This window comes from Miscanthus floridulus, chromosome 2, assembly GCF_019320115.1.
Source record: "Miscanthus floridulus cultivar M001 chromosome 2, ASM1932011v1, whole genome shotgun sequence".
Lineage (NCBI taxonomy): Eukaryota > Viridiplantae > Streptophyta > Magnoliopsida > Poales > Poaceae > Miscanthus > Miscanthus floridulus.
This window is the reverse complement of record NC_089581.1, coordinates 54,404,134-54,417,777: the sequence shown is the minus strand read 5'-3', so window position 1 is coordinate 54,417,777 and position 13,644 is coordinate 54,404,134. Positions and strand designations below refer to the sequence as shown.

General features: G+C 44.9%; 2 protein-coding genes across 2 annotated transcripts; both read right to left on the bottom strand.

Moving 5' to 3' along the window:
- Positions 1-1,460: 1,460 nt before the first annotated feature.
- LOC136538828 (glutamyl-tRNA reductase, chloroplastic) lies at positions 1,461-4,740 on the bottom strand. The gene is made up of 3 exons (XM_066530779.1): positions 4,254-4,740; positions 3,033-3,274; positions 1,461-2,911 (listed from the first exon to the last, which is right to left on the bottom strand). The coding sequence occupies exons 1-3, from the start codon at positions 4,474-4,476 to the stop codon at positions 1,778-1,780; spliced, it is 1,599 nt and encodes a 532-aa protein (XP_066386876.1). The 5' UTR covers positions 4,477-4,740; the 3' UTR covers positions 1,461-1,777.
- A 2,365-nt stretch (positions 4,741-7,105) lies between these two features.
- LOC136538827 (membrane steroid-binding protein 2-like) lies at positions 7,106-9,437 on the bottom strand. The gene is made up of 3 exons (XM_066530778.1): positions 9,246-9,437; positions 8,872-9,154; positions 7,106-7,722 (listed from the first exon to the last, which is right to left on the bottom strand). Exons 1-3 carry the CDS (start codon positions 9,418-9,420, stop codon positions 7,404-7,406), a joined length of 777 nt encoding a protein of 258 aa, XP_066386875.1. The 5' UTR covers positions 9,421-9,437; the 3' UTR covers positions 7,106-7,403.
- Between the last annotated feature and the right edge of the window lie 4,207 nt (positions 9,438-13,644).

Sequence of the window (13,644 nt, the reverse complement as noted above, 5' to 3'; positions counted from 1 at the left end):
GATGAAGATGATTTTTATATAAAAATTGTAGATCTAGATAAGATTTACAACTTTGTAGTTTTGGATTTTACCATTTGAGGACGTTAAGATGCTCAAAAAAATTATATAAATTTCAGCAGAATAATAATCGCGTACTATCACTTATCCTATTAGAAAAATAATATCTTTTTATGTAGTATCAAATAAAGATACTTTTTAAATTAAAGTTGTAGCTCTCAATGAGATCTACAACTTTATAGTTTTGAGTTTTTACATTTGAGGTAATTAAGATGCTCGAGAAAATAAATATATAATTTCAACGGTATAGCAGGGCTGGAATTATATATAATTTTCTTGAACATCTTAATGACCTCAAGTGTAAAAACTCAAAACTATAAAGTTGTAGATCTTATTGAGAATTACAATTTTGGTATGAAATGTATTTTTATTTGATACCATACAAAGAAGATATTATTTTTTCTAATGCAACAAGCGATAGTATGTGATTATTATGCTGCTGAATTTTTATATAATTATTTTGAGCATCTTAACGTCTTCAAATGGAAAAACTCAAATCTACAAAGTTGTAGATCTCATCGAGATCTATAATTTTTATATAAAAATCATCTTCATCTAACATCGTATCGAACAGTTATGATTTTTCTAAGTTTGAGTCTTGTCACGCCACTCCCGGTGGCGCGATGGAACAATACTGTCACGCCAACGGGAGTAGCGTGACAAGGTTTTTCACGTCGGAAACGTCATCCGACGTGGCAGATCTTGTCACGCCAATGCATGTGGCGCGACAAAGTTATTTGGTCGCGCCAGCGGCACTGACTCGACCAAAAGGGTCAGATCCGCAAAATCTTTTCAATTGCGGTTATTATTAAAGTATTAAATAAAAAAGGATTAAAAATAAAAAAAAAAACCAAATGTAGCCGGAGGAGGAGGAAACATGCGAGGAGGGGGAGGTGGAGGTGGAAATCTAGGAGGAGGATGAGGAAACTGGCGAGGAGGACAATGGGCAGCAGGTGGGAGCAGCTATGCAGGTAAGGCTGTGGCTGCGCGCCGAGCTGGCAGGTGGGTGCAGCTGCAGCAGTGGGCAGCAGGTGGGCAATTTAGTCACGGCCACATTGGATATTTGATACTGATTAGAAGTATTAAATATGAAAAAAGCAACATGATTAGTATTCATGATGTGTGGTAAATTTTTATTAGAATAATAACAAAATATATTAGGAGACATCGAGCTCCAGCTGCTATGGCCCCAGTATGCTATATTAATCTTGCAAGTTCAGGCCACTAGTCTAAGAATAATGCCAATTATGGCATTATACTTATTTATTTAACATTAAATAAACAGAATAAATTAAGTGCATATGACTCAAACCAATCCGGCCTCTACAGAAACAAGGTTAAACTCTTTGGAAATGTTAATGCTCAACAATCTGAATACAGGGCTAACGTAGAAGGTATACAATATCAGTAAACCTTAGAAGTATAATGCCAAAGGAAAACAACATCAGCCACATTGATAGATTCCTGTCTATTTCGTCCGAATAAAGTATATAACTTAAGATTAAGAAGAATGGAGCTCTTGATGTACAAAGAAAAGCAGCTGGAGTAGAGACAATTTGCCACTCTCTCTCAACAGATTGAGCTGCTGCCATGGCGCTAATGTGCGGCACAGTTGACATCTCAGCAAGCAGGGGAGGAGCTCAGTAAGTGAAATGATCAAAAAAATTGGAATCAGATTGGAGAGTATGTATACACGGTTAAGAAAATTTGCTTCATGTCCTCAATTTTGGGTCTTCTCCACCTTAGCCTTGATCTTCTGCTCGATGATCGCCTTCTCAGTGTCGAGGCTGAAAATCCGGTTGAGAGCGTGCATGTTCTCGAGCGTCTCATCAAGGGTGCGGCTGTTACTGCCGTCACACCTCAGGTGCTGCAGCGGACCGTGGAGGAGCTTGTTCACAATGCCGGTGCTTAGCTCCTCGATAGCTCTCCTCATCTTCTTGGTGAGAACGTCATCCCCGATCTTCTGTAGGCACTTCTCGAGCTCCGAGGCCCGGATCCTGTCGGCATATGACCTCAGCTTCTTGATGGTTGGAACGGTCTCCAGAGAGTCCCTCCATGCCTCAAACCGTTTCAGCTCTTCAGTGATGATTGTCTGCGCCTCCATTGCCTTCCTGAGACGGTCTTCCTTGTTGGCTTCCACCACCTCTTTCAGGTCATCAACATTGTATACTCGTGCGGAGCCAATTTCAGAGACACACGCACTCACATTCCTTGGGACAGATATGTCGATGAAAAGCCGAACACCACCCATGGCATCAGAAATAGTGGGAAGTGCATCTGCGTGCTCTTTTGTGAACAATGGGGTTTCAGATGCAGTGCTCGTGAACACGATGTCAGCTTCAGCTGCAGCTTCATACATCTCTGAGAGCGGCCTGTACATAATCTCAATATCTTTCGTCTCCTCGCGGATTGCATCCACCCTTTCCACTGAACGGTTGACCACAACCACCTTCTTGCATCCTTTGGCAATCAGATGTTTGATCACTAATTTTCCCATTTTGCCAGCACCAATCAAAAGCATCCTAGCTGACAGGGCTTCAGACTTTGGAAGCTTCATCAGGGCCAATTCAACTGCCGCTGAACTGACAGAAACAGCACCAGATGATATGTTAGTCTCAGAACGCACACGCTTTCCAGCTGTAATTGCATCCTTGAACATTCTATCAATGTTCTTTCCCAGGCCTCCACTGTTTTGTCCACTTCTCACAACTTGTTTAACTTGAGCAAGGATTTGTCCTTCACCGAGAACCAAAGAGTCCAGCCCAGCTGATACCTCAAACAGATGGCGTGTAGCATCACTGTCACGCAGCATGAACAGGTGCTCCCTAAGCTCAGAAGCAGGAATACCACTTTTCTGCGAAATCGCAAAAAAAACACGCATTAGGGAATCTCTCCTAATCTGTCTTTGAGCAGCCAAGAAAACGGGGCAAAAAGACAACAGACTTAACAAATAGAGTTGATCAATTGGTTCTCACCTTTGACATCCAGTCCACTACTTCTCTGATACCTCGGTTCCATGATAGGGCCACCACATAAATTTCCATTCTATTACAGGTACTAAGAACAGCAGCCTCTTCAATATGGTTTAGACTCGTAAGTTCTTGAATAGCACGGGGCCATAGTTCCTCTGCAACCGCAAGTTTTTCACGCATCTCCACTGGTGCTGTGTGCACACTAAGGCCAATCACAGCTATGCTACTCCTTTCCTTCATGTACCCTGGTAGTGAATATAAAGTTAAAACATTGTCAAACACTGCACAGAGCAAAGCAATTTGTTTCTGAAATAGATAATATGGATATAGTCACACATCAATATAAAGCTCTATTAATTTATTTTCAAAGATTTATTCAAGAAAATTCTAAAGGGTGAAAATAACATGCTTACACTAGATGAATATGACCAAAACAAGAGAACCCCCAAAACATCTCTGCACAAAATGCATACCAATAGCTGATTGCAAAAGCATATGAATATAATTATTTGACACCGTTATCAAATTAGATTTCTCCTCCTTATAGGAATACAGTTAAATATACATACACTATCATTTACTCCTAGGTTCTTACAACATGTAATTTTGGTGGATATAGATAAAGATAGCCATTCAATTTTCACCAGAGAACATATTTATACAGACAGAAGCTCCACCAATCTGTGAAGCATATAGCTCCACGATCAGATAACTGCTTGAATAAACCCCCCAAATGTAACTTTCCATTCCCTATTATCGGCCAGACTCAGTTCAGAAACAAAAAGTAATCGATGTTCCAATCTGGATGCCGAGAAGTTTCCTCATCCCCACGACCCCTTGCAAAATGGCAGAAGCTATTTTCTCTTTGATGCCATGCGACCTGGTATCCTACTCCACATACTAATTTTACTTGGCAAGAAGTTAGGCAGCGAACATTTCTAAATTCGAAGGAATAGTAGTACAATGAATATTCAAGTTATGCTTGGTCAAGGCAAAATTGCAACAGGACAATGCAAAGTTCACACCTACTCGTCCATCCCCACCAGGCCACCACCCACACCTTTTGACCTGTACAAGACCAAAACTAATCCTAACTGCAGCAGCAATAACCTCGAAGCAACGCAAATGATCCATCAATCAGTTCGCCGGGCCGTTACAATCCGGGTCATCCCAACGTTACAGGAAAGGCAACAGCGGCGGCGGATTTGAGGGCAAGGCACTCACGGTCGGCGGAGATCTTGAACTGCTCGAGCGCGGCGATGCTGGCCGCCTTGGCCACCGCCTGCACCTGGGCCTCCACGCCGGCGTCGCACCGCACCACCACCCCGGAGCGCCGCCTGCCGCCGGCGGCCACCCTTGCGCAGGGAGCCGACGACGATCCCCGCGGCTTGGCGGCAGCCCCAAATGCCACGGCGGCGGCGGTCGCTGACGCCGTGCTCGCCATCATGCAGATCAGGGAAGACAGAAAGCCGCCTCCTTTCGCAGGGGAACCAAACCAATGCGACAAGAATTTTTCGCAGACAGATGAGCAGGAAGGGAGAGAGAGGCGAGGAGAAACTCTTATGGGCTCCTCTCTCTACCTCTCTCCCGCCCTAGGACTCGGAGCAGTTCTTGGGGAAGGGTCCTCGGTGAGAGCGGCAGGAGATGTGGAATTGGCTTTGGGCTCGCGTTGGCCCGAGGAAGAGCACGAGTGCTTGGAGCCAAAGGCGATGGGAAGGAGGGGCGCCCGGGCGGAGGGGTTGTCGAGTCGCCGGAGCGGTATGGCGTGTGGGGCCCACACGTTGGGCTAGGTCTTTGGGTCGGTCCGGAATTTTCTATCCTATGAAAATATTTTACGAATGGGCCCTCGTCATACCGCGAATATCTCTTTTTTCTTTGAAAGCAAATATAGCATACTCTCTATCTTTGAATAAATAGATTTCTATAGTTGTCTAAGGTCAATCTTTTTAAATTTTAACCAAATTTGTAGAAAAAAATTGTTAAGATTTATAATATTAAATTAGTATCATTAGATTTATCATATAATATATTTTTATAAGGTGCTTATTTTATGTCATATATATTGTTACTATTTCTTATAAAGTTAGTCAAACTTAAAAAACACGGATTATAGGAATGGGTTTATTTAGGGACGGAGGGAGTATTGGACTTCTTCTTTTCTATCAAACTGAACTTAACTAGCTTTTCTATTATTCCCTCTATTTCAATTTATAGGTCGATTCGGTTTTCCTAGATACACAACTTTTATTAGGTATATCTAGACATATCGTATATCTAGGTACATAATAAAAACTAGGTATCTGAAAAAGATAGAACAATCTATAATTTAGAACAGAGGGTGTTATTCTTTTATACTCCATCCGTTTCAAATTATAAGTCGCTTTGAGTTTTTTTGATACATCCATTTTGCTATACATCTAAATATAATAATATATCTAGCAAAATGGATAAACTAAAAAGGTCAAAGCGACTTATACTTTGAAACTGAGGGAGTACAAACTTATCGTGATGACGGATTAGTTCTATAGCGAACTCCTGTGTCGTTGGAAGAATAATCCTGGTCATGTGTTTGGTTTGCATACACAATTATTACATCTTTTTTTCGTGTGAATGTATCTTAATGAAGCTTACCATGAATTTTGATATGATGGTAGATGCTAAACTAAAATATGAATTGTTCTTTGTATAACAGTTGTTTGTGTTCTAAATTTCCAAAAGAAATGTATCTTGAGTTGGTGAGTTCTTGTTCTTGCATGGAAGAAAAATCATGGACCTCTATGAGATTTTGTGGAAATTGGAGGCCTTGGCAACTTTCCAAGCTCCTGTTATTTTGCATACCTAATTTATGCGCATGTTGGATTGCTGCATGTTGTGGGAACGTGGGCTAAGCACCGGGGAGGGAAGAGATGAGCCGGAAGGGTGATAGGGTAGCAGGAGGGGAGTGTGGTGGCCTCAGGCCCGTGATTGGCTGCCGCCCTGATCTTCTCTCGTCTTTGACCCGGACGCAGCTTCGCTTCGCTTCGCTTTTTGTATGGCCTGCGAGGTGGGCACACGAGTTCCCATGGCCGCCTCACGCGCAGCCTCTCCCGCGCCTGATGGTGATGGCGAAGCGTGTCGGCGTGGTGGCCACACTCTCCTGCTCCCCGGGGCCCGCCTGTCTGTCGCACGGGCCTCTTTCCCGTGGCACGAAACTCAAATGCGTACCTGTTCTGTAAAACTCAATTCGTATTGAGCCCGAAGAAGTGCTTCGTAATCTGGCAGGCAACAATCCTGACAGAGAAATCCCAAATTGCATAGTTCATCAGCTCCAGGCTCTAGGTAAGCAGAAATCCTTGTGCCTTGCAAGGAGCCATAGATTTATTTGTTGATGATGTAGAACTTTATAGAGGTCAGATTCGTAAAAATAAAATCTTGCCTGCAATGTCTTGCCATTAAATAAACTTTAGAGGAACAAGTACAATTGCTATACCCAATTCGGTGATCAAACGGGCAGAGAATGGAATGCAAGATTCATACTACAGGCCGGTTATGAAGCAACTGCAGTACGTGGTACACCACTCCTATATATTTCAAAACACAAGGTGCCTGCCAATGTCTCTTAGGAGCCGTTTGGTTGCTGGCCGTCGCTCGCCACGCCACACCTATGGCTGCCACATGAACTTGGCCAGTGTTTGGTTCATGAATCAGTTGTGGCTGCCACAAGATTCTCTGCCTCATCCCTTTGTTAATCTTCGCCACACCTGTGGCGACCGTTTGCTCCGTCTAATGTTCGGCGACGGCACAACGCGTGCGGCTGGTGTTGGCTGCAGACCAAACAGCTCCTTAGTTTGCAGATGTGTCCTTGCGCATTTACAGAGTAAAAGGATCACGCCGTGACACGCTTGGTGGAAATAGTGCAATGATGATTAGCTCCGTACAGTCGAATTGCATACCATTGTTGAATCAGGTAGGTGACAGCTGACAGATCAAAGAAACACGAGGCAACACAACTCCTATCTATAGTTTGACGCTTCTCGTCCATTGACGAGGAGAAATTATACATCTGGCATAAGCGGAGGAGCAAAAATAGCAACACGTTTTGACGAAGCAGAAGTGAGCCTAACTGCTCCAGAGGCGAGAGCTGCACATATATGACGAAATAATTCATCTCAACATGGAAATGACCTGTACATATCCAACCATTCAATCCTACTTCAGAGTACACATCTACTATTGGTGTAAATTTAGACACTATCCTTGCAAACATCCACGCAACAGGTACGAGGCATTCCATTATTTCCCAAATTCTGACTACCTTTGGAACATCAGCAGCAGCTCCCCGCCTTCCATTTTGTTCTTCTATCAGAACTGGTGAGATGTCTGAGTGTTTCCTATTCATGGTGTATCGTCATCATGCGGCTCGGGCTCAGGCTCAGGCTCAGCCTCAACCACAGGCACAGTAACTTCTTCCCTTATTTCAGGCGAAATGCTGCCATAAACCTCTTCAGCAGGCGCTGCTCTTCTTATGGTTCCTACCTTCACATACTTGCTGGTGAACTTGTACTCCCAGTCATTCAAGGAACCGAGCTCCATTGGCGTTAGGCCAGATATATCACCGTTCAGATCCTGTGGTTCAAAGGACATTTTGGCCAATGCCCTACTGGCATCTTTACCAGCAAATAACGCATATGCTCCACCAGGTCCATAGAACATCCTGCACAGCGAAAATCGGTTAGAAAAAGGAAAAAGAATATCATGCCATAAGTATTGATCACAATATGCTATGCATGGTTTGGTAAATTGGCAGTGACATTGTCAGGACAAATATTTTGACGGGGCAATGGTATTTGAACTGCAAGTGGTACATTATCTAGTTACTTTCATCAAAGGAAACAAGCGATGGTTTGAAAGCAATTTATGCATCATGCTCCAATAAGCCAAATGAGAATCCAATGCAGATATGTTTAAATGGAATTGTCGCTCTCCAAAAGCTTCCGGTAGCACCACATGAAAGTCATGATTCCATCCAAATAGGGGATTCAGTTAGACGTCAACAAAATTTGAAACTGATATATTTATCACTACAACTTATAGTTCACAGCACAACTAAATTCGTTCAGACACAAAATAAAGATTTAGGATTGACAGTTGTGACTTGTGAGCACATGTACAGAAGAAATTAAGCACAATATGCAGGAGTTTTCTTGGAGATTCCTACATTTCATAATTATTGCACATATCTTTCACACTTCTTTTTTCTCATGGGGGTCAATGGTTAATGAGGAGAAATCAGCAACCTCAGATTGTAGAGAAAACAAAATAAGGACATGGTTATAAAAGAGTGTTACCACTATATGTGTGTTGGTGAGGATAAGCAGCCAGACACTATGTGAATTAGTTCAATGACTAAATACCATGTTAGACACTCAGTAACTGAACCTACAGGCCGAGCATAAGAAGCTCCATCACAAAGACAGTTGGGCACTTTTGACTGCCAGACAAGTATACCCAAAATTCAGTCACACTCCAAAACAAAGATATTTCCACTAGTCAGTCTCGAGTCTCTACCCATCTGGTTGGTCACAACCTTCAGTTCTTTGACATCCCACATTCAGAACAGTTCATTTGCATTAGTGGCACAGAAGAACTCCTCAAATTACGAACAAATGAACAATGTTTCATCATTTTAAAGCGCCTTGTTTTGGAATGCATCAGTTGTACAAGTGAAGAGAATAAACTACTAATTGACCACGAGTGAGTAAGTGACTGCTACAACAAAGCATAGCAGCGTTGCGAGTTGCGGCGAATTGGATGAATAATTAGAGGTTAGAGCTGAAGGAATCAAGGATTCAAAGGAAGCAACCTGCTCTGTGAGACGTCATAGATCTGCCCCTTGATGGCCATCAGGAGTGGCTTATCGGGGTCAGACCCGTCGTACTGCAGCAGCTCCTCCTCCGTTATCTCACCCACCTGCACCGGCTCTGGGACTGGAGGCGGCGGGGCCGTCTGGGTCTCCAGCCGACGAGGCGCGGGATGGCGCGGTGCAAGGAGACTGGACCCAACCTTGTAGATGACCGCCGCCGCCGCCACACCCGCGAGCACGGCCAGAGGAGGCGCGCCCTTCGCCGCCGCCCACAGCTCCGACACTGCGGCATCCACCAATAAAACCGGATTCGGATTTCCATGAGAAGTCTACACGAGAGCGAGGTTAGAGATTCAGTGCGAGCGAGAGGTTACGCTTCGCAGGGACCTTGACCCCGCCCTGCCCGCCGGCGCTACACCGCACGCCGCAGGACGCGACCCTGCCGCGGCGACCACCCTGGAGACATACAACCGTACTCGCGCGCCGACGGCTGGACGGCGCCGAGGCCGAGAGCGATGGTGCGGCGAGGACGGAGGAACAAGAAGCCATTCAGAACACCTGCTGAGGCTTAGGGATGAAAACGGATCGGATACGGACGGATATCATCGATATTATATTTGTTTTTATATTTCTGTCCAAATTCAGATTCGAATACGAATAGTATCAACTATGTCGGATAGAATACGATTGGATATCGATATCATAAATATGCGATTTGCGTATTCGGATACGGATACGGTATCGGATGTTGGATATCCGGACTCGGATACGGGCAGATCTCAACCCTTCTAAACGGATTCGGTTTTGAATACGGTCGAAAAATATCTGTACCGTTTTCATCCCTAGCTGAGGCCAGTGGAGATTGTCTCCTTCACCCTTAATTAATTACTCCTAATTCTCGTTCACACTCTTTGTGCCAGTTAAACAACTTTTCATTTGGAATTAGTTAGGGTGCGCCAGCTGGCGCGGCGGGCAGTCACCAAAGGATGAGTCCCGAATTTTTTATTTTTCAACTTTTTTTTTTGAAAAATATTCATAAATAGATTCTTGGTAGTTTTATTTTCGTTTATGAACCCTGACCTCGACGTCATGGCTTTTGGCGTCAAGGAAACACGTCTCGGCGCCATAGACAATGGCGCCGAGGTCTTGGCGAGACGTCGGACGTGGCGGTGACCTGACGCCGATGTAGATAAGGCCTCGGCGCCATAGATCTTGACGCCGAGCTGTTACCCTATATATCTTGGTGTTTAAAATAAAACAAGTATAATTGTTCCGAGGGATATGCAATAACGCCATTGTGGTTTAGCTGGTTAGGGTGTGCGTGACTTAGCCCAAGGGCTTAGGTTTGAACCCAGCGCTGAATTTTTTTTACTTATAAAATTAACCCTTTTGATATATCGTATCGAGCTGCCCCTAGCAAAAACCAAAATTCTTACTGAACAAATTATTTATTTAGGACGCGCGCTATAGTGCGATGGACAGAAAGATGCATCCACCGTGTGGAGCAGGACAAATCGAGATGCTTGCCGTGTCTTCTAGTAGGGTCAAATGCGGTTCGGTGTTGTTGTTATTATTAATCTGTTTTCATTCACAGACGATGTGGTTTGTAGATCAAAAGATTAATGACGCAAGTCTGGGTGCAAATTGCAACCAGAGTCAGAGTGTGTTGGGATCTTTAGTCGTTTCTAAAATTTATATCACATCAAATGTTTAGATACTAATAAAAAGCATTAAATATAGATTAATTATAAAATCAATTACATAGGTAGAAGCTATTTTACGAGATGATTTTTAAACCTAATTAATCTGTTATTAGCACATATTTATTTTAGCACCACGTTGTCAAATTATGGATTAATTAGGTTTAAAAGATTCGTCTCATAAATTAATCACAAGTTATATAATTAGTTTCATAATTAATCTATATTTAATATTCTATACATATATGACGTGAGATCCATACCCCCACATTGCCTACTACTCCTGGCTACTAACTAGTAGCAATGAAAGTAAAGATGGCAACGGGGACCCGATCCCCGATTCTCCGCGGGGAATTTCCTTATTAGGGGACGGGGATGGAGTCAAATATGCCCCCACGGGGATCTAAACGGGGAGAAAACGTCCCCCGTCGGGTTTGGCAGGGACGGGTCTGGAGGAGCATTCCCCGTCCCCGATACCCGCATCCCCGCCCCGTTTATATACAGGCTTTGCTCTCTTTCCTGATGGCCCAACCAGCCCACGAAGGCCCAATGTCTTCTGAGTATATATAACAGCAATAACCCTAGTTCTACACCTTTGTGATGATTAATATCCTGCTTCTTGCTATTTAGCTATTTTTGGATTGTGATTCATGGTGTACTCTAATATTGTGTCGATGAACTCATGTGAATGATGATGAATTAACCTGAATGGTGATGAACAAATGCGGGGACGGGGATCCCCGACGGGGATTTTTCCCCTCGCGGGGGCGGGGATGGGGGAGAAATCGTCCCCGTGAGCTTTGGCGGGGACGGGGACGGGGATTTTTTCTCCCCACGGGGACGGGGATGGGGAGGCAACCTCCGACGAGGAATTCCCCGTTGCCATCTTTAAATGAAAGGCAGCATGGTGCCGAGAGAAAGCAAACAAGAACACTGGTTTTTTTACCTGCAAAAAAAAAAAAAAAAAAAAAGTGGAACGCTAGCTAGCTGGTCAGCGAATAAAAAAGTTGTTACACTGACACTGGTGTCCGGCATGATTACTTTACCCATTGCTGTAAACCTGTAACCATATTTTTTTTCTCTCTCCGTGTTAAAAAGATCACCAGAACTCCGTACATATTACACACTGCATGAGATAATAAGGAGATTATGCGTGGAATGGGGATATTATCAGGACGGTCTAGATACACGGCTCCGAAATCTCCAGCTAGCTCGTCGTCCTTTCCGAAACTAATCATATTTTCGCACAGTACACCACATTTACGTAAATTTATTTATGCCGCTCACGGTCGACTTGAGTTCACAAGGATGATATATCGTTTTCGGTGTGGCGGTGGTGTGGCCACATGCTGGTTCTAAAGATGACAACGGCCTCGATACCTGATACCCGACGTGTATTTGATCCATTAAAAAATGGAGATAGAATCGTATCTTTACCCGCGGACATCTAAATGAGTAAGAATCCATCCCCGACGGGTATAGCGGGTACGGAAACGTTCCCTTTTTACCCGTCCCCGTTGCCCGTTGGGGAATCCGACTATTTAAGCTGTCATGCGAGTATTAGACCCAAAGAAGTTCAACATAGGTATTTTGGCCTAAATCTGAACAAATCATATATATAGTTTGTGTGCTCTAGGAACCTTAGTTCAATTTTTCCTCACCATCTCCGCCAGCAGCACAAGCACGCATGTCTCACGAGCACTCGTGCCCCTCGCTTCCTCAGTTCGGTCTCTCTGCCACCTTTGCTCGTCCTCCTCGCAACCTCGCTCCTTCTCCTCGGCATTTCCGAGACTCCGACACTTATACCCGGGTGAAAAAAAAAACATCTCCGATTGCAAAGCTGTGACCCCAAGTGTTCTTGTTTATCGGGTATGCAGTACATGTCAGGTATCTGTTACCCGACCGATGCCCAGTGGATACGGGGATGGACAAGAATTTATACCCGAGACAGTTAACGGAGACGGGGACAGGATAAATTCTCCGTAGCGGGAAAGAGAACTGTCGGGTTCATAAACCCGGGGTCCCTCGAGGACCGGCTTCCACGCCAAGACTCGGCCTGAGCAGACAACACGTAACTCATGGGCCGGCCCAATAGTCTAAAACGACAGGCCGAAAGGGCGGCCATGTCACCGACCGGAAGGTCTGGCCGAAGAGGAACAACGACCGCTCGTCGGCTGCTTCGGCCCACTTTTCCGACCGGAGCGTTCGCTTCGACTCCAGCCGCCACCGGACGGCCTCTCCGATGGGAAGGCCTCCAACCCCGCATCTCTGATCGGAGATCGCAGGAACCTTGCTCACCACTCTTCTCCGACCGGCGCACTCAGAGCCGACTGGAACCATCCGACCGGGGGCGCTCGCTCGGTAGGAACCAGAAGACATACGGAAAAAGACAAGGCAAGGCTCACAAGTCAAAACCACTGTACCAGGGACCATACCCTACACGGAACAGTACTCTATTACCACCCTGACATGAACAATATTGTAGGCACCGACATCTCCCTCTAAAGTATTGTAGGGGCCGCTAAAACTCCCATACGGTAAGGCCCCCCACATGCCTCTGGGCATCGATAGCGGTATGGGCACCAGGATTTACCATACCGGGTGAACGTGGTGAGACTCCTCACATGCCTCTAGACATCAAACAGTATTTGTAGGTACCGATGCCTATCGTCCCTGAAGAAGGCAGCACGACCTCCCACATGCATCTCACATTCTACAGTAACATCAACAGTGTTGTAGGCGCCTACCATTATCTTGTTCCCGTCGGTGTAGGCAACAAGGCTCGGTAGCGCGTGGGCAACAAGGCTCGGTAACATATGCATCATTTCCTTCTCATTTGTAAAGCTGTCCCCTTCATCTATAAACGGGGTGCGCTTCCTCCAACAAGGGGGATCAATTTTAGTTTATTAGAGTTCCTTAGATCGATAGCTCACAACCACAGAACCGCCAGGTTCGGACCTCAAGCACCCGCTTGAACACTTAGCTCATAGCGAAGTTCCTATCACTATCGGCCCTTCCTACCGGAGCCGATCGGACCTCTTGTACACCCCCATCTTTCTCCTTCTCGTTTGTA

Excerpts from the sequence above, each read along its gene's own strand:
- LOC136538828 (XM_066530779.1), bottom strand. The coding sequence starts at position 4,476 with ATGATGGCGAGCACGGCGTCAGCGACCGCCGCCGCCGTGGCATTTGGG. Across the intron at positions 3,275-4,253 it reads GTTCAAGATCTCCGCCGACC|GGTACATGAAGGAAAGGAGT; the intron begins GTGAGTGCCTTG and ends ATTCACTACCAG. Across the intron at positions 2,912-3,032 it reads TAGTGGACTGGATGTCAAAG|AAAAGTGGTATTCCTGCTTC; the intron begins GTGAGAACCAAT and ends GCGATTTCGCAG.
- LOC136538827 (XM_066530778.1), bottom strand. The coding sequence starts at position 9,420 with ATGGCTTCTTGTTCCTCCGTCCTCGCCGCACCATCGCTCTCGGCCTCG. Across the intron at positions 9,155-9,245 it reads GGTCAAGGTCCCTGCGAAGC|TGTCGGAGCTGTGGGCGGCG; the intron begins GTAACCTCTCGC and ends TGGATGCCGCAG. Across the intron at positions 7,723-8,871 it reads TATGACGTCTCACAGAGCAG|GATGTTCTATGGACCTGGTG; the intron begins GTTGCTTCCTTT and ends TTCGCTGTGCAG.